The sequence below is a fragment of the Centruroides sculpturatus genome, unplaced genomic scaffold, assembly GCF_000671375.1.
Source record: "Centruroides sculpturatus isolate CEXI.00-Female unplaced genomic scaffold, Cexi_2.0 scaffold103, whole genome shotgun sequence".
NCBI classification, from domain to species: domain Eukaryota; kingdom Metazoa; phylum Arthropoda; class Arachnida; order Scorpiones; family Buthidae; genus Centruroides; species Centruroides sculpturatus.
In genome coordinates this window covers 52,403-73,542 of record NW_019384303.1, presented here as the reverse complement: position 1 = coordinate 73,542, position 21,140 = coordinate 52,403, and the positions used below count along the sequence as shown (strand labels likewise).

Genomic DNA, 21,140 nt, shown 5'->3' with positions numbered 1-21,140 from the left:
TTAATGCAATAATGTTATTTGATATTTTTATGTTTTTAAGCCTGTAAACTCTGCTGCTGTTATAAAGTAATTAAAATTGATTTGTAGCAGAAAAATGTTTTTCTATTGAATAATAAATAATTTTCTGTTTGGAAAAAATGTTATTTATTATTAAGTTAAACTTAGAAATTATATATTAAATATAATGGTTACATTTAGTTTAAATTTTGAATATAATAACAAATATAATTTGAAATGATAAATAATTTCATTAACAGAATTCTTTTTTTATATTTTGTAATAAAAATGCAAATAATTAGAGTAAGTGATGATAAAATGTTGATTTATGTTCATATAAACTGTATAACAATATTATATATGCTATATGTTGTTATTTTTCTTCTTGAAATTTCAATATTTATTGATAAATATATATTTAAAAAAATAATCAATTACAAGATTTATTTTATATTTCTATATTTATTTATTTGTTTTTTATTCTTTATTAGTTGCAAAATTCTAATTGTTATACAATAATTTTAAGTTTTTAAATTCATTATATAGATTACAATGATAAAAATTAATATACTGAATATATATGTTGTTTAGTCTCAGGGATGGACATGCAGAAACATTTTTAGCTAGGAATCTAGTTCCTGGAGATATTGTATTATTAAATATTGGTGATAGAGTTCCAGCAGACTTAAGGCTGTTTGAGGTAAATAATTTTTAATATTACATTAAAATTTAATTACATTAAAATTAGTAAAAAATAACTATAATCAAATTATCACGAATAAATTACAATACCCTGATATCATATTATGAATAAGCTCTTCTTATCCAGAAGTTGTATTTAACTTATGGGTAGCTCATTACATATAAATACATATTTTGATACATATAAATACTATTTTGATACATATAAATGTATCAAAATAGAATATAACAATTATATAATCTATGATTAAATTGATTTTTATCATGTTACAATTGTATTCTGTACTGAAATGTAATGTAGGATGAAATCTCTATTCTATTTTTGTTATTATTTGTTTGAATGTTATTGTAATTCATGTGGTCCAAGAGGAAGAAACTAAAACATTTTCTTTAATCATAGAAAAAAATCCAAGCTCTTTATAGCATCCCCCCTGATTAGTTTCATATCTCTATTATAATTGAAATTAAAAATAGTATTATATTTTGAAATGCATGATGTTTGGATAATTTTGTAAACAAAACTTATATATTGTATATAACAATATATTATTTTTCACATTATTTTTATTTAAGTTATAATTGCATGTAGTTTGAGTTATACAAAATTACCACCTTTTAAATACTCCAGAAAATAATTTAATATTGTAAGAACGTTTTTGATCATCTTTAACGATCTTTATCAGTTAAACACTAAAGTAAAAAGAACATTAAAGAAATTGAACAAAAATTAAAATTATGAAAAAATAATAAGTGCGCATGTGTTTGTAATGTTGTGCCCTTAGGGGAATAAATACAAAAAGAATAGGGATATAAGAATATAAAAAGCTCAATAGTTTTGCATTAAAAATTAATGTCTCCTAAAAATTACAGTTTATCTTCATAAAATGATTTCCAAGCTGTGGACAAAGAGTCGGCGTCCCTATGATTGATACAAGATGTTTTCACTTGGGTTTTATAAATTTCAAGTTTTTCAAGATGTTTGATGGAGTGCTTGTTAGATGTGGGACTAATAATGGAAGCTTGGTTCCATATAACCTCAACTTCCTGTTGGTTAGCGTAAGATGCTAAAATATTGTTTTTTCTAATAGAGTATTTTGATTCTTTGTTCCAAGCTTCTCAAAGTAGCACCTACATAAACACTATCTGAATCAAAACGAAGATCTTTGATTGGTATAGAGTAAATGCCGGAGGTAGCGATCTGGTTGTCATTCTTTTTATCATTTCTCAGTAACTTGTAAACTGTGGGAAAAAACAAATTTAATAAGTGAACTAATGTTTTTAATCTTATTTAAAGATCATCATTAGGTTCTTAGAACAGAAAACATCTTTAAAAATAAACAATCAAATGATTTATATCATATTACATATCAGATACACAGGATTGAATATATAAATTGGTTAATAGTTAAAATAAAATATCTAAAGCAAATAACTTAAAATAAAAATAAATACAAAATGAATATAAATAAAAGTACATTACATAAATAAATAAACATATAAAAGGAGATTAAAATTAATAAAAGTGTAATAATAACAGAGAGACAATAAATTAAACTATTTTATTTTAACTATTTTTATGTATTTAATTTTTATGTTAAATATTAATCAGTTTGTGTATTCAACCCTTGTGCATACAATATGTAATATGATTCAAATTGTTTGATCATTTGTATTTTAAAATTGTTTTCTGTTCTATCATAAGAACCTGATGATGATCTTTAAATAACATCAAAAATGTTTAGTTCACTCATTAAATTTGTATTTTTGTCTCTGGATTCAGGTGGTTTTATGAAGATGTTCATAAAAAATGAAATCATACAACAAATGTAAATTTTTTTTGCAGTTTTAATCAAAGGACCCATGGTTTAACAGCTGTTCTACACAAAACTTTGTAAGCTTTTATGTTAATACATAGACATTTACCAAGGCTTACAGGGCAAGTTCTCATTTGTTATTAGTTATTGTTTTCAGTCTAATTTAAAAATCGTCAATTGCTTTAATTGCTGTTTGCTTGCACTAAACTGTTAAAAGTGATACAAGCAAACAATACTGGATGAATTATTATTAATTGGTAACAATAATTATCATTAATAAATCTTGAAATTATTTTTTAATTGTTTTAACATGCTCTTTTAATGTCAGAATCAATAAAATCAAAAATGACATTAAATTGTAGTTTTATTTACTTATCCTGCTTAATGTATCAGTCAGTTGTTCTTATCAATATAGGCTAGTCATATATTGATCACAATAAGTGGTTTCTACTGTATATCAATTGTAAGTTCATCCAAATGGTAACAAAGAAAGAAAGTATTTCTATTAGCATGCTTTAGTTTATAACATGTTTAAAGTGTATTCTGTAATTCTCTTGATTGTACCAGAATGTGAAGGAATATATATATATAAATTATATGGCATACTCATTATAAGATTTCTAATATATAATCAAAATTTAGATTTGATTTATTCTATTTAAACTGAAATCTAACTTTTTAATGAATTTTTCCAACAGTTCTATTTGCTATATTCCATATTGTAAATTCATACTGCTATAGCATTCAGATATGAGCTTTGTATATTGAATTCTTTTAATTAACTGTTAATTAATGATATTAAATTCATAAATATATTTTATGTAATTAGAATGTATTATAATAAAAAAACTATAAAGAAACTAAATAAAATTTTAGTTATAAAATTTAATACAAGTCAGCCTATAATTAGAAGGAATGGATTTTCAAATGTTGACTGGTAAATACTGGTAATACTGTTATACCAAGTTAACCTTACAGTAGTTTATTTAGAACTGATTTTCATTAATTTTTAAGAAAATGCAGAAAAACTGTTTATTAGGAGTTAATAATAAATATTCAATGCTGCTAACAATTACAAATATTAAATATATAAATCTTTTTCTAAATTCTATTAAATTTTCCAATTAATTAGTTTTTCTTAATCTGAAATATTAAACTATTGTAAACATAAAGTATGTAAAAATGATGATATAAAATTAAGTTATAAAAGAGAAATTTTGAATTATTTTCTGAAAAATAAATTTGAAATTTTATTTTAGGCTGTAGATCTTGCAATAGATGAAAGTAGTTTTACAGGGGAAACAGAACCAGCTAATAAAGTTACACATGCTTTAGAAAATGCAAATGGTATTTCAAGTAGACAGAATATTGCTTTTATGGGAACCTTAGTAAGATGTGGAAATGGAAAGGTAAAATATTAATTTATGTATTGTATATAAATATGTAGGTATTTCGTATATATTTATTATCTATAGTTTCAGAAATTAGTGACTTTTTCTAATTATTTCAGGGTATTGTGATAAGTACAGGTGAAAGTTCTGAATTTGGTGAAGTTTTTAAAATGATGCAGGCTGAAGAGGTATTTTATTAACATTTATTAAATAATAAATTCATTGTTTATGATTTAAAATTTTAAGTATGTAATTACATTGATATTCTTTTTCTTAGGCTCCAAAAACACCATTACAGAAAAGCATGGATTCTTTGGGCAAACAGTTATCATTATATTCTTTTGGTATAATTGGTTTAATTATGATTATAGGATGGGTTCAAGGCAGACCAATAATGGAAATGTTTAATATTGGTGTTAGGTATGTTATGTTTTATGGTCACTTTTTATGAATTATAGGAAAATACTATATTGTTTGATATAGGTAATGTTATAGGTCTTAGAAGTTGATATACAGACTAATAAATGTTCTTGTTTGCAGTTAGTTTCTGTGTGCTTTGACATTATTTTTAGATAAACTTTTTAATCATTGCAAAACGAAATATGTGAAATAATGCTAATAAGTTAATTGTTAATATAAGATTAAAAATTAATGGAAAAATAAGTGAATTTATTTTCCTGTGTAGCAAATTCTTATGCAGGAATTTTATAANAAAAAAATGAAAAAACTACACTTTCATAGTTTATTAAAGCTCATATAGTAAAATATCTTTATCACAACATTTTTTGTAAAGATTTGTAGTCACCTAATAATTTGTCCCTTCTGAATCCAACATACATAAGCTAAGACACCAACCGAATGCCGTAAATCAATCGGGCTATTTAATGCTAAATACTAAATAAATTACGTAATTAATTTGGCACTAGAGGTAAGTGTTAGGCGCCATCTCTTATTAATATTAATTTATTTATAAAGTAATTTATTTAGTATTTAGCATTAAATAGCCTGATTGATTTACGGCATTCGGTTGGTGTCTTAGCTTATGTATGTTGGATTCAGAAGGGACAAATTATTAGGTGACTACAAATCTTTACAAAAAATGTTGTGATAAAGATATTTTACTATATGAGCTTTAATAAACTATGAAAGTGTAGTTTTTCATTTTTTTTTTTACCTTTCATTTCTTTTCTTTAATTTCTTATGTCATTTTTGACAAGAGTTTGTTCAATAGTAAGTTTCTGTAAAAAAAAGAATTACTAATATTATTCAAGCAACTAATGGGTTTTATTCTTCTCTCAACATTTTTTGATAGGTTATAATTTGTTAAACAATAATTTTTTTGGCAGTGCTGCAACTATAATTTTGATAATTTTGTGGAAAAATAATTATAAAAATTAATGGTAATGAATTTAAAATTTGTTAACATTTATTAATAGTAATATCTTTAATAGTAATTATAAAATATGTTATATCAGCAGTTTGCATAAAAGATGTAATCTTTTGCACTAACTGTTGATGTTATAGTATCAAAATGGAAATATAAAGTAAAAATTATTATCAGCATTATATTATAAGTGTATTTAATGAGCTATTGCAGAATATCTCTTGTCAATTACAATTTTTCTTACCATGGTTTTGAAACAATAATATTTCTACTGTATCAAGAAGATACAGTAATTACAAATTAAGAACATTCATTCAGTAATTTCTAATAAGTTATTTTATGATTTACAATGAAATAAAGTATTTATATTTAATTTTTTTTTTTTTGAATCACTTCCAGCAAACAAATATTTGCATCTAATTTAAAGCACTTAAATGCAATAGTTTTGTTTAGAAATTGTTTTTATTTTATTTAAATTACAATTTATAACTTTTATTTTCTCAAATTTTCCTATGATATTTTATTGAATTAAAAATGAGTTGCACTAAGCATTATATTGTTTAAATCATCACTGTTTTAAAATAATCAAAAGAAGAAACAAAATCAAGTAATTACATTTATGTATGATGCTAATTTATGAGATAAACAATTGAATAGTCTATTGCTTTTAGCCCTTAATGTTGTTTTATTTTTCTTAGTCTATATCAATTAGACAAATAAAATTATGAGATATATTTCAGAAAGTTTATTAATTTTTATATAAATATTTATCCATTTGATCAAAATAATTTAATCAGTCAATAGTTTGGTTATATTATTTATATATTTATACTTATATTATTGATTTTTGAACATTCATTCTATTTAATTGAATATTGATGTATGATATTGTTTGAACATTGATTTGTTTAAATTTATTTTAAACAATTATTAGAAATAGGAAAAGCAATAAATCATGCAGTTAAAGATGAATCTGTGTTTATTAATGAATAAACAAATACAGTAAATCCTGCTAACTTGAACATTGCTAACTCAGACAAAAGTTTTTGAAGAATTATGTAGTAATTTTAAATTTCTTGACTATAGAAAATAATAATTTTAATGAAATTATAACTAACAATGTTTTTTATATCCAGATGTTTTTGCAATACTATGCATTATATTATTTTAGATCAGCTGTTTCCAACCTTTTTTGACTTGCATACCCCTTGGCAGCCAATTTTTGCTAAGTTTTATTTCCCGTGTTCTTCAAGCAGAGGCACTTTAGTCAATTATACAGCACTGTAAAAAAGTTTTTTTTAACTCAAAAAAGTGAGAAAAGATGCAGATAAATATAATAAAAATATAATTATATTTTAATTTAAAACTAAGCTTCAAGTGCCATGACATTTCCAAAGTCTTTAATGTAGAATCCAAATATTATTTTAGTATGTCTGCCATTAGTAATTTTTTTCACATACTCCTGGTTTGGAATAGCTGCTGTAGATGGTTAATTACTAAAGACCATATATTACTGTAAACTGTAATGTCATAATATTTTTTGAGCCAATTTCGAGTAATAATAAATTCAGCAGTATGAGCTATTAAAGTCTAGTAAAACTTATGTTTAAAGCTGATCTTAATACATTACTGTACTGTTTATCCACCTTCCTATTTTCAACATCATGGGAAACCTGCAGACAATCTTCATCCCTTTTAGTCCAAGTTAATGGGGATTTACTGTACTTATAAATTATATAAAAACACAAACTATTCAATGTAATAATAGAATTATCAAAATTATATAAAGAATAATATAAATAATTGAAATTAAAGAATAAAATTTACATAAAAGAATATATAAGAGATGAAATGTTAAAATGGCCATATTTTTTTCTCTAACAATTACGTAATTAAAAAGCATTTTGAGCAACATTCTGTTAGAATTTCTTTGTATTTTAATATTAAATTAATATATTTTGTAACTAGATAAATATAGGGTGTGTGGAAAGTATCAATAACTTGGCATTGAGAAATTGCTATAATTTCTATATTTCTACAAAAGAAAGAAAAAGGAAATTTGACATGTACTGTACCTTATTAAATGGAAATACAGATGCATGTCTTAAAATACAATATAGACACAGATGTCATGTCTGTGTCTATAACAACACATTTTCATCAGATCATGATTGGATGCATGGCCACTTCTCTGTATACCCATAACTGAACCTCTGCTCATTTTAGTTTCAAATCACAATTCTTGATTGTTTCTGGACAGATTGTGGCATGATGTTCCTTTACTGTATGCCGCAACTACTGTATACACTGTATACTGTATACAGCAACCACTAATTTCCACACCTCAAAGCATGCAGCAATCTGTGCTTGCTCCTAATAAGACAAGCAGTTGGCCATCTTTTCTATAACTTGGTCACTGCCCACATTGCCAATGTGAGAATTATAAAATTTCATTGATTGATGTACATGCATACATAAATGCTATTATGGTTGCATTATATTACAAAAATTACTATCTATAGAGTTGATGAAAAGTAACTAGACAATTTATCAATGCCTAATTATTTGTCATCTACCTTTTAGATTGTATCACTCACAAATGACAAATGAAAGAAAAGATTTGTTTACATATGGGTTCTTTTTCACAGAATCTTGTATACACATAATATTTATAAATAATTTTGATTTTATTGGTTTAGTATTACTAATTTATTTTGTAGTTATGAAAATTATTCTTAAATTTTTAGGCTGTGTAAATGTAGTTTGTTCTGATAAAACTGGAACTTTAACAAAGAATGAAATGACTGTCACAAATATTATTACATCTGAGTTATATCATGCAGAAGTAAGTTATTTAAAATATAAGTTTAATTTATTTACATAAAACAATTTAATAATACATTTCATATAATGTTTTAGGTTACAGGTGTTGGTTATAATAATGATGGTCATATACTTTTGGTTGACTCAGGAAATAGTGATCTTCAACTTAATTCAATTCGCTTACTATTAAAAGTAAGTAATGTGCTATGTATTCAAAATTTTAAGATTTATTTTAAGCTTATTTAAACATTTCTTCAATAAAATATAATTTTGAAAGCATTTAACTTTCTAAAGCTATTAAAATTTTTGTACATTTTAAATTCTATATAATTCTGTAGTGTTCAAAGAGAATAATGTGTTTTAATGTTTTGAGAAAAAATTTAAATTTACTGAAATGTATATGTATTATATTTTTATTCTATCTTTGGTACTGATAAAAAAATTAGTTTTAACTATTGAATAAAGTTGTCATATTTTCACATTAGCTTAACTTAAAATTGTTATTGAAGTATTGATAATTTTTTAAAATTATTATAAAAGAAAAACTTTTATTTTCATTGGTTTAAAAATGATTCAGAATTAATAAAAACATGTTTGCCTTTAAATCTCTTCTTTTAATTCTTTGAACTTACTTCTGTTAAATAAATACTGTTATGTTTATATCTAATAAATGTTTCTCTCAAAGATTGTAATGAAATCAGACTAATAATTTCATCAATTACAGTGTTTGCAACTTATCTGAGTTCATTCTGTTGTTTTGAAATTTGAATTCATTGTAAATAAAATTGATAGTTTAATTTCCTCTTTTTATAAGCTAATAAAGAAACAAATCATATATTACAGTCATTATTAATAAGATTTTTATCATTATTGTTATTATCAATAATTAACGAGATGAACAAAATTAAATATCATATAAATTGGGTTAATATGCAGGGTGTCTCAGTTAAACATTTCAGAACTTCTAAGAGGGGTAGGGTGCAACCTGACGACTCAGAATCATTTAGCAATGTGGGGTCGGAAATGCTTTCCTGACGCAGTAGATGGTGTTGTAGACGTCACATTTGGCCAACAGTTGATCAGACATGGTGGTCCCGTGCATTGGCCTGCTCAGTCACCAGACCTGTCATGCCTTGATTTTTATTTCTGGGCGCATATGAAAACACTGGTTTATGACACCCCTGTTGACAATGCTGAGGAGCTGGTTGGAAGAATCGCAGTAGCTGCCGCAGAAATTTGAGATGAGCCTGGATTATTCCAGAATGTTAGGAATTCCATGCGCTGTAGATGTGAGGTCTACATTGCAGTCGGTGGAGGAAACTTTGAACACTTTCTTTGACCCATGTTCCTTTTGTTTTTGTACATTTATTATTAAAATGAATATTCACTTATGGTCTTCTTCTTTATGGTGTTTCTGTGTACATCATCGTTTCAGGAAAACATTTCCAACCTTGCATTGCTATATGATTCTGAGTTGTTGGGATGCACCCTACCCTTCTTAGAAGTTCTGAAACATTTAACTGAGACACCCTGTATAAAATTGTAAGCATCATAATTATACCTAAATACAAATTCAAAGGTAAATATGCATTAGTTTCATATTTGCATACAAAATAGGAGAGTAATGAAATAATTCATACAATATTAATAAATATCTAGACTTTTTAAAATTAATGATTGATTATTTTATCTTTAAATGTGCATTTATCAAATTTTTATTATTTAAAAAGCATTTTTTTTTTTTACTGATTAGGTTGGTTGCATATGTAACAATGCTGATATTGTTAATGGACAACTCAGAGGACAACCGACCGAAGGTTTAATATATTTTGTAACTAGATAAATATAGGGTGTGTGGAAAGTATCAATAACTTGGCATTGAGAAATTGCTATAATTTCTATATTTCTACAAAAGAAAGAAAAAGGAAATTTGACATGTACTGTACCTTATTAAATGGAAATACAGATGCATGCCTTAAAATACAATATAGACACAGATGTCATGTCTGTGTCTATAACAACACATTTTCATCAGATCATGATTGGATGCATGGCCACTTCTCTGTATACCCATAACTGAACCTCTGCTCATTTTAGTTTCAAATCACAATTCTTGATTGTTTCTGGACAGATTGTGGCATGATGTTCCTTTACTGTATGCCGCAACTACTGTATACACTGTATACTGTATACAGCAACCACTAATTTCCACACCTCAAAGCATGCAGCAATCTGTGCTTGCTCCTAATAAGACAAGCAGTTGGCCATCTTTTCTATAACTTGGTCACTGCCCACATTGCCAATGTGAGAATTATAAAATTTCATTGATTGATGTACATGCATACATAAATGCTATTATGGTTGCATTATATTACAAAAATTACTATCTATAGAGTTGATGAAAAGTAACTAGACAATTTATCAATGCCTAATTATTTGTCATCTACCTTTTAGATTGTATCACTCACAAATGACAAATGAAAGAAAAGATTTGTTTACATATGGGTTCTTTTTCACAGAATCTTGTATACACATAATATTTATAAATAATTTTGATTTTATTGGTTTAGTATTACTAATTTATTTTGTAGTTATGAAAATTATTCTTAAATTTTTAGGCTGTGTAAATGTAGTTTGTTCTGATAAAACTGGAACTTTAACAAAGAATGAAATGACTGTCACAAATATTATTACATCTGAGTTATATCATGCAGAAGTAAGTTATTTAAAATATAAGTTTAATTTATTTACATAAAACAATTTAATAATACATTTCATATAATGTTTTAGGTTACAGGTGTTGGTTATAATAATGATGGTCATATACTTTTGGTTGACTCAGGAAATAGTGATCTTCAACTTAATTCAATTCGCTTACTATTAAAAGTAAGTAATGTGCTATGTATTCAAAATTTTAAGATTTATTTTAAGCTTATTTAAACATTTCTTCAATAAAATATAATTTTGAAAGCATTTAACTTTCTAAAGCTATTAAAATTTTTGTACATTTTAAATTCTATATAATTCTGTAGTGTTCAAAGAGAATAATGTGTTTTAATGTTTTGAGAAAAAATTTAAATTTACTGAAATGTATATGTATTATATTTTTATTCTATCTTTGGTACTGATAAAAAAATTAGTTTTAACTATTGAATAAAGTTGTCATATTTTCACATTAGCTTAACTTAAAATTGTTATTGAAGTATTGATNTCTTAATCTGAAATATTAAACTATTGTAAACATAAAGTATGTAAAAATGATGATATAAAATTAAGTTATAAAAGAGAAATTTTGAATTATTTTCTGAAAAATAAATTTGAAATTTTATTTTAGGCTGTAGATCTTGCAATAGATGAAAGTAGTTTTACAGGGGAAACAGAACCAGCTAATAAAGTTACACATGCTTTAGAAAATGCAAATGGTATTTCAAGTAGACAGAATATTGCTTTTATGGGAACCTTAGTAAGATGTGGAAATGGAAAGGTAAAATATTAATTTATGTATTGTATATAAATATGTAGGTATTTCGTATATATTTATTATCTATAGTTTCAGAAATTAGTGACTTTTTCTAATTATTTCAGGGTATTGTGATAAGTACAGGTGAAAGTTCTGAATTTGGTGAAGTTTTTAAAATGATGCAGGCTGAAGAGGTATTTTATTAACATTTATTAAATAATAAATTCATTGTTTATGATTTAAAATTTTAAGTATGTAATTACATTGATATTCTTTTTCTTAGGCTCCAAAAACACCATTACAGAAAAGCATGGATTCTTTGGGCAAACAGTTATCATTATATTCTTTTGGTATAATTGGTTTAATTATGATTATAGGATGGGTTCAAGGCAGACCAATAATGGAAATGTTTAATATTGGTGTTAGGTATGTTATGTTTTATGGTCACTTTTTATGAATTATAGGAAAATACTATATTGTTTGATATAGGTAATGTTATAGGTCTTAGAAGTTGATATACAGACTAATAAATGTTCTTGTTTGCAGTTAGTTTCTGTGTGCTTTGACATTATTTTTAGATAAACTTTTTAATCATTGCAAAACGAAATATGTGAAATAATGCTAATAAGTTAATTGTTAATATAAGATTAAAAATTAATGGAAAAATAAGTGAATTTATTTTCCTGTGTAGCAAATTCTTATGCAGGAATTTTATAAATATACCTATTGAGTACCAAGCATTTATTAATTATTTAACTGAGTATGAAAGTAAAAAATCTGAAACTCAAGCAATAGAATTGCATGTTATAAAGGAAAAAAAAGAAAAATTTCTATAATGTTCTGTTTTATTTGAATCTAAAGATGGAACATTTAAAATTTCAAAAAATATTTAATCCTAATAAAATAATTAAACAACAGCAGTCATTCTAGATCAATATTTCAAATGCCAAATCTTATGGAATAGTTATTAAATTGTGTGGAAAATCTCAGTATTTTCATTCCAATCTCTTTCTAAATCTTAGGCATAACATCTATGCCATAAATAAATCAGCAAATAATTTTAATAACACAAGTCCTCAACTTTTGAACATTGATATTTGACAATTCACTATTTATATATGATAGTTTGATACCTGTAAATTGTTTCTCATATGACAAATTCACACTTTTGTGCATTTTCAGTAAAACAAATAAAAGCTTACTGGTAGTTAAAGGTTTTGTTTTATGTTATGTAACAAAATTTTCAAGCTATTTCATGGTGGCACTTTTTCTAGTTTTGGTTTTGATAGTACCAAAACCATTTGTGAAAATTAATTTTTCTTGTTTGTTTTTTTTGATAATTTTATCATTTATAATATTTCAGGCATTATAATATATTAAGTATAAAAAAAATAATAAATTTTTTCTTAATAAAAGATTTTATAATTTTTCTACTTGACTTTCTGGGAAGAGAATTCCTTTTATGTATAATATTATTGAGACATATAATGGCTCCATTTTCTCTTATACCAAGAAAAAGAAAAATTACTTATTCAATTTCAGAAATTTAATTATTGACAAGATTATGTCTTTTTTATAAAATTGTACTGCCGTTTTATGTTACCAGCATAGAGGTATGAAGGAGTACATGTCGAGAGTTGATATTTGGCACAGAGTATTAGGTGCCCAAATCATTTGAACAAAAAAAAAAATCCAGACTTGTATATAGTTGGGACCGACTTGTATATAGTTGGGACCGAAATAAAATACAAAATGGCAACCTTCTTCTACAAACAGGCAAAACAGGCACCTCACTCCACCAAAGTCAGATGGGGGAGAGTACCACCCACAGTCATTCTAAGAAGTGAACTCTGACCTTAGGACTGAACACGTAGTTTCTTCTATGTTAAATAAAATTTGTAATCTAATTTTGTAAATTTGGGAGTGCTTCAAATATGACATTAAAACGGTTTTATGTTGTTACAAGTGGGTTTTTTTAACATTATCTAGTGTAGTAAAATCATGGCACCAATAAAAAATTGACATTATATTAGGGTTGTCATTACATCCGATGATATTATAATCAGGTTAAACTGTTTGTGCAAAATAAAAAAATAATTTCGGATGATACAATAGCCATAATTATTTTTTCAAAAACAGGAAATTTTTGTTATGCATCGACAAAAATTCAACCTGTGCCAACACGCAATGGAGAAAAATTTTGAAATTGGATAGGTTAATTTCATCCAAAATGCATCGTGGACGACCTCATGGTTGTGGCTGGTGAAGTTTGAACGATTACGCCCAAAAGCAGCAATACCAAAGAAGATTGGAGAATGAGAACGAGACCCGCCTTGAGCATCGAAGTGATTCTGCTTAGTAGTGAGTCTCTGAGACATAGTGTCCCAAATAAGGTTTTGTCATTTTACTTGTTTTAACAATGTACTTTGAACTGATAAACAGTATGAACAGAAAAACAAACAAAACACTAAGTATACGTTGTAGTACCAATATGATAAACAATGTTGTTATTACAGATAAGGAATTCTGTAAACTCCTGAGAGCTCCAAAGCAATATTATACCCTTTAATTTTTTGTTAACAGTTCCTATTCATTAATTTTTTGTGGTTTCTTGGATTACTTTTTAAATTTCTGTGTGGTATTGAGTCTTTCATCTTTTTGCAACATCAGCTACTATTGATTTTGGAAGAATCAATGACAGAATACAATGATAAATAACTGATTTGGTATTATGAAGATCGTTTTTTACATAAGATTTTATGTAAGATCAGTATCTTGTAATGATTGTTAAAGGACATTTGTCTGTTTTTAACAATTATTACAATGCAACATATAATTTTATCTATAAATAATTAATTAATTTCATGTAGTTATGAAATATATTCTTATAATTGAATAAAATTCATTGCTGAAAATGCATTTTAATAGAATTATTCTTGAAAATAAATTCTTATTTATTTTGTTCATTTATGCTGAAATTTTAGTGTTTGTTTGTTTTATATGGATAAAAATATAACATCCAAAGATATTGTATTATTAAAACCTGTAGAAATCAACACATTACTTACAAGTGAAAATTATAAACTAATTAATAATGAAAAGACATTGAATAATTTTATTTCAGAAAGAATTTTTTTATGATTTGGAAATAATCAGAATTAATATGAAATTTAATCTCTGATTGTAATAACCTTAATTTAAGACTAATTTGTGATTTTGATAGAAATGATATTTTTCAGTTTAGCAGTTGCAGCAATTCCTGAAGGTTTACCTATTGTTGTTACTGTGACATTAGCATTAGGAGTAATGAGAATGGCAAAACGTAAAGCAATTGTCAAAAAATTACCGACAGTTGAAACTTTAGGTAAGTTGATTTCTTATTTTTCATTTTGTAATATAAAATAGTATGATGTTATGTGTCTGTATGTTGCTAGCTCTATGTCAACTGCTTTTTATTGGTGGAATGTGTATTTCTGTAGCACTATATTCAAATCCAAAACTTTCTTAAAACACTTTGTTAAGTGTTAATGATGAAGTGATTAACCATTAAATTTATAATTTTTTTAATTTACCTACATTTCAGAAAATAAATTTCTTCTGGTGCTAAGGTCCAACTTAAAATTTACAGGCATAATTTTTTATTCCATCTCATTGTTCAGTTCATATTGTAGGTTTATAAAAAAGGTTTATTCCACTTTTCAAATTAATTTAATTTTGTCTTCAAAGACATACATAAAGACTGTAAATATACAAACTATTAAAATTTAACAGATTGTTGTAAGAAAAATTTGAATTCAAATGCATGTTTCACTGATAAAAGTAGTTTTAATCATTTGTCACTGTCTTTTGAAAAAATTGACAAAAAAATTTTTACAAAAACTTAATGGTAAGCAAAAATGACTGTTTTCCTATCATTTGATAGATTGTAAAACATTTCCTACCACAAGTTAAATATTTAAATTTTGCCAAATGGTGCACATCTAAATACAAAAAATGATAAAATTGCTAAGTTAAGATTATAATTCCTGCAATGACCGGAACTTAAAAAGCTTATGTATAAATAAACATCTCCAAACCCGATATCCAATATAGTAAGACACCAACCGAATGCCGTAAATCAATCGGGCTATTTAATGCTAAATACTAAATAAATTACGTAATTAATTTGGCACTAGAGGTAAGTGTTAGGCGCCATCTCTTATTAATATTAATTTATTTATAAAGTAATTTATTTAGTATTTAGCATTAAATAGCCTGATTGATTTACGGCATTTGGTTGGTGTCTTAGCTTATGTATGTTGGATTCAGAAGGGACAAATTATTAGGTGACTACAAATCTTTACAAAAAATGTTGTGATAAAGATATTTTACTATATGAGCTTTAATAAACTATGAAAGTGTAGTTTTTTCATTTTTTTTTTTACCTTTCATTTCTTTTCTTTAATTTCTTATGTCATTTTTGACAAGAGTTTGTTCAATAGTAAGTTTCTGTAAAAAAAGAATTACTAATATTATTCAAGCAACTAATGGGTTTTATTCTTCTCTCAACATTTTTTGATAGGTTATAATTTGTTAAACAATAATTTTTTTGGCAGTGCTGCAACTATAATTTTGATAATTTTGTGGAAAAATAATTATAAAAATTAATGGTAATGAATTTAAAATTTGTTAACATTTATTAATAGTAATATCTTTAATAGTAATTATAAAATATGTTATATCAGCAGTTTGCATAAAAGATGTAATCTTTTGCACTAACTGTTGATGTTATAGTATCAAAATGGAAATATAAAGTAAAAATTATTATCAGCATTATATTATAAGTGTATTTAATGAGCTATTGCAGAATATCTCTTGTCAATTACAATTTTTCTTACCATGGTTTTGAAACAATAATATTTCTACTGTATCAAGAAGATACAGTAATTACAAATTAAGAACATTCATTCAGTAATTTCTAATAAGTTATTTTATGATTTACAATGAAATAAAGTATTTATATTTAATTTTTTTTTTTTTGAATCACTTCCAGCAAACAAATATTTGCATCTAATTTAAAGCACTTAAATGCAATAGTTTTGTTTAGAAATTGTTTTTATTTTATTTAAATTACAATTTATAACTTTTATTTTCTCAAATTTTCCTATGATATTTTATTGAATTAAAAATGAGTTGCACTAAGCATTATATTGTTTAAATCATCACTGTTTTAAAATAATCAAAAGAAGAAACAAAATCAAGTAATTACATTTATGTATGATGCTAATTTATGAGATAAACAATTGAATAGTCTATTGCTTTTAGCCCTTAATGTTGTTTTATTTTTCTTAGTCTATATCAATTAGACAAATAAAATTATGAGATATATTTCAGAAAGTTTATTAATTTTTATATAAATATTTATCCATTTGATCAAAATAATTTAATCAGTCAATAGTTTGGTTATATTATTTATATATTTATACTTATATTATTGATTTTTGAACATTCATTCTATTTAATTGAATATTGATGTATGATATTGTTTGAACATTGATTTGTTTAAATTTATTTTAAACAATTATTAGAAATAGGAAAAGCAATAAATCATGCAGTTAAAGATGAATCTGTGTTTATTAATGAATAAACAAATACAGTAAATCCTGCTAACTTGAACATTGCTAACTCAGACAAAAGTTTTTGAAGAATTATGTAGTAATTTTAAATTTCTTGACTATAGAAAATAATAATTTTAATGAAATTATAACTAACAATGTTTTTTATATCCAGATGTTTTTGCAATACTATGCATTATATTATTTTAGATCAGCTGTTTCCAACCTTTTTTGACTTGCATACCCCTTGGCAGCCAATTTTTGCTAAGTTTTATTTCCCGTGTTCTTCAAGCAGAGGCACTTTAGTCAATTATACAGCACTGTAAAAAAGTTTTTTTTAACTCAAAAAAGTGAGAAAAGATGCAGATAAATATAATAAAAATATAATTATATTTTAATTTAAAACTAAGCTTCAAGTGCCATGACATTTCCAAAGTCTTTAATGTAGAATCCAAATATTATTTTAGTATGTCTGCCATTAGTAATTTTTTTCACATACTCCTGGTTTGGAATAGCTGCTGTAGATGGTTAATTACTAAAGACCATATATTACTGTAAACTGTAATGTCATAATATTTTTTGAGCCAATTTCGAGTAATAATAAATTCAGCAGTATGAGCTATTAAAGTCTAGTAAAACTTATGTTTAAAGCTGATCTTAATACATTACTGTACTGTTTATCCACCTTCCTATTTTCAACATCATGGGAAACCTGCTAAGTCAGACAATCTTCATCCCTTTTAGTCCAAGTTAATGGGGATTTACTGTACTTATAAATTATATAAAAACACAAACTATTCAATGTAATAATAGAATTATCAAAATTATATAAAGAATAATATAAATAATTGAAATTAAAGAATAAAATTTACATAAAAGAATATATAAGAGATGAAATGTTAAAATGGCCATATTTTTTTCTCTAACAATTACGTAATTAAAAAGCATTTTGAGCAACATTCTGTTAGAATTTCTTTGTATTTTAATATTAAATTAATATATTTTGTAACTAGATAAATATAGGGTGTGTGGAAAGTATCAATAACTTGGCATTGAGAAATTGCTATAATTTCTATATTTCTACAAAAGAAAGAAAAAGGAAATTTGACATGTACTGTACCTTATTAAATGGAAATACAGATGCATGCCTTAAAATACAATATAGACACAGATGTCATGTCTGTGTCTATAACAACACATTTTCATCAGATCATGATTGGATGCATGGCCACTTCTCTGTATACCCATAACTGAACCTCTGCTCATTTTAGTTTCAAATCACAATTCTTGATTGTTTCTGGACAGATTGTGGCATGATGTTCCTTTACTGTATGCCGCAACTACTGTATACACTGTATACTGTATACAGCAACCACTAATTTCCACACCTCAAAGCATGCAGCAATCTGTGCTTGCTCCTAATAAGACAAGCAGTTGGCCATCTTTTCTATAACTTGGTCACTGCCCACATTGCCAATGTGAGAATTATAAAATTTCATTGATTGATGTACATGCATACATAAATGCTATTATGGTTGCATTATATTACAAAAATTACTATCTATAGAGTTGATGAAAAGTAACTAGACAATTTATCAATGCCTAATTATTTGTCATCTACCTTTTAGATTGTATCACTCACAAATGACAAATGAAAGAAAAGATTTGTTTACATATGGGTTCTTTTTCACAGAATCTTGTATACACATAATATTTATAAATAATTTTGATTTTATTGGTTTAGTATTACTAATTTATTTTGTAGTTATGAAAATTATTCTTAAATTTTTAGGCTGTGTAAATGTAGTTTGTTCTGATAAAACTGGAACTTTAACAAAGAATGAAATGACTGTCACAAATATTATTACATCTGAGTTATATCATGCAGAAGTAAGTTATTTAAAATATAAGTTTAATTTATTTACATAAAACAATTTAATAATACATTTCATATAATGTTTTAGGTTACAGGTGTTGGTTATAATAATGATGGTCATATACTTTTGGTTGACTCAGGAAATAGTGATCTTCAACTTAATTCAATTCGCTTACTATTAAAAGTAAGTAATGTGCTATGTATTCAAAATTTTAAGATTTATTTTAAGCTTATTTAAACATTTCTTCAATAAAATATAATTTTGAAAGCATTTAACTTTCTAAAGCTATTAAAATTTTTGTACATTTTAAATTCTATATAATTCTGTAGTGTTCAAAGAGAATAATGTGTTTTAATGTTTTGAGAAAAAATTTAAATTTACTGAAATGTATATGTATTATATTTTTATTCTATCTTTGGTACTGATAAAAAAATTAGTTTTAACTATTGAATAAAGTTGTCATATTTTCACATTAGCTTAACTTAAAATTGTTATTGAAGTATTGATAATTTTTTAAAATTATTATAAAAGAAAAACTTTTATTTTCATTGGTTTAAAAATGATTCAGAATTAATAAAAACATGTTTGCCTTTAAATCTCTTCTTTTAATTCTTTGAACTTACTTCTGTTAAATAAATACTGTTATGTTTATATCTAATAAATGTTTCTCTCAAAGATTGTAATGAAATCAGACTAATAATTTCATCAATTACAGTGTTTGCAACTTATCTGAGTTCATTCTGTTGTTTTGAAATTTGAATTCATTGTAAATAAAATTGATAGTTTAATTTCCTCTTTTTATAAGCTAATAAAGAAACAAATCATATATTACAGTCATTATTAATAAGATTTTTATCATTATTGTTATTATCAATAATTAACAAGATGAACAAAATTAAATATCATATAAATTGGGTTAATATGCAGGGTGTCTCAGTTAAACATTTCAGAACTTCTAAGAGGGGTAGGGTGCAACCTGACGACTCAGAATCATTTAGCAATGTGGGGTCGGAAATGCTTTCCTGACGCAGTAGATGGTGTTGTAGACGTCACATTTGGCCAACAGTTGATCAGACATGGTGGTCCCGTGCATTGGCCTGCTCAGTCACCAGACCTGTCATGCCTTGATTTTTATTTCTGGGCGCATATGAAAACACTGGTTTATGACACCCCTGTTGACAATGCTGAGGAGCTGGTTGGAAGAATCGCAGTAGCTGCCGCAGAAATTTGAGATGAGCCTGGATTATTCCAGAATGTTAGGAATTCCATGCGCTGTAGATGTGAGGTCTACATTGCAGTCGGTGGAGGAAACTTTGAACACTTTCTTTGACCCATGTTCCTTTTGTTTTTGTACATTTATTATTAAAATGAATATTCACTTATGGTCTTCTTCTTTATGGTGTTTCTGTGTACATCATCGTTTCAGGAAAACATTTCCAACCTTGCATTGCTATATGATTCTGAGTTGTTGGGATGCACCCTACCCTTCTTAGAAGTTCTGAAACATTTAACTGAGACACCCTGTATAAAATTGTAAGCATCATAATTATACCTAAATACAAATTCAAAGGTAAATATGCATTAGTTTCATATTTGCATACAAAATAGGAGAGTAATGAAATAATTCATACAATATTAATAAATATCTAGACTTTTTAAAATTAATGATTGATTATTTTATCTTTAAATGTGCATTTATCAAATTTTTATTATTTAAAAAGCATTTTTTTTTTTTACTGATTAGGTTGGTTGCATATGTAACAATGCTGATATTGTTAATGGACAACTCAGAGGACAACCGACCGAAGGTGCTTTAATTGCAGCTGCACAAAAAGTGAGTATAAAATACTAAGATTGCAATTGCAATTAAATTATACAACTACTAGCTGTTACCCGCGACTTCGTCAGCGGAGGTTTTGCAAGCAAACCCCATTTACATCCAATATTTCAATAACCATAGTAATTGTTATATAACACCTACCGCTGAAGAGAATTGCCGAAAATCAAACGAACTATTTTCAATTTGATCAATTTTCTGAAACGTTTACAATCGTTCTATAATCGAACCAATACGCAATAACAAATTCGAATTTAAAAC

General features: G+C 25.6%; 3 protein-coding genes across 3 annotated transcripts in view; all 3 read left to right on the top strand.

Moving 5' to 3' along the window:
- Positions 1-542: 542 nt before the first annotated feature.
- Positions 543-4,514, top strand: LOC111617838 (calcium-transporting ATPase type 2C member 1-like). Its single transcript, XM_023359155.1, has 4 exons — positions 543-697; positions 3,773-3,922; positions 4,024-4,092; positions 4,182-4,514. The coding sequence occupies exons 1-4, from the start codon at positions 578-580 to the stop codon at positions 4,353-4,355; spliced, it is 513 nt and encodes a 170-aa protein (XP_023214923.1). The 5' UTR covers positions 543-577; the 3' UTR covers positions 4,356-4,514.
- Positions 4,515-7,995: 3,481 nt separating this feature from the next.
- LOC111617534 (calcium-transporting ATPase type 2C member 1-like) lies at positions 7,996-9,954 on the top strand. The gene is made up of 3 exons (XM_023358850.1): positions 7,996-8,133; positions 8,208-8,303; positions 9,865-9,954. Exons 1-3 carry the CDS (start codon positions 8,011-8,013, stop codon positions 9,952-9,954), a joined length of 309 nt encoding a protein of 102 aa, XP_023214618.1. The 5' UTR covers positions 7,996-8,010.
- Positions 9,955-11,432: 1,478 nt separating this feature from the next.
- LOC111617819 (calcium-transporting ATPase type 2C member 1-like) overlaps positions 11,433-21,140 on the top strand; it is a 31,731-nt gene continuing 22,023 nt past the window's right edge. Inside the window, exons 1-7 of the mRNA XM_023359133.1 lie at positions 11,433-11,595; positions 11,697-11,765; positions 11,855-11,997; positions 14,811-14,935; positions 18,958-19,055; positions 19,130-19,225; positions 20,787-20,876. Of these exons, the coding sequence (XP_023214901.1) occupies positions 11,563-11,595; positions 11,697-11,765; positions 11,855-11,997; positions 14,811-14,935; positions 18,958-19,055; positions 19,130-19,225; positions 20,787-20,876 (654 nt within the window). The 5' untranslated portion in view covers positions 11,433-11,562. The remainder of the gene's footprint in view (positions 11,596-11,696; positions 11,766-11,854; positions 11,998-14,810; positions 14,936-18,957; positions 19,056-19,129; positions 19,226-20,786; positions 20,877-21,140) is intronic.

Coding starts and splice junctions, on each gene's coding strand:
- LOC111617838 (XM_023359155.1), top strand. CDS start 578: ATGTTGTTTAGTCTCAGGGATGGACATGCAGAAACATTTTTAGCTAGG. Junction 698..3,772: donor CAGACTTAAGGCTGTTTGAG/GTAAATAATTTT, acceptor ATTTTATTTTAG/GCTGTAGATCTTGCAATAGA. Junction 4,093..4,181: donor AAATGATGCAGGCTGAAGAG/GTATTTTATTAA, acceptor TCTTTTTCTTAG/GCTCCAAAAACACCATTACA.
- LOC111617534 (XM_023358850.1), top strand. CDS start 8,011: ATGAAAATTATTCTTAAATTTTTAGGCTGTGTAAATGTAGTTTGTTCT. Junction 8,134..8,207: donor CTGAGTTATATCATGCAGAA/GTAAGTTATTTA, acceptor ATAATGTTTTAG/GTTACAGGTGTTGGTTATAA. Junction 8,304..9,864: donor CAATTCGCTTACTATTAAAA/GTAAGTAATGTG, acceptor TTTACTGATTAG/GTTGGTTGCATATGTAACAA.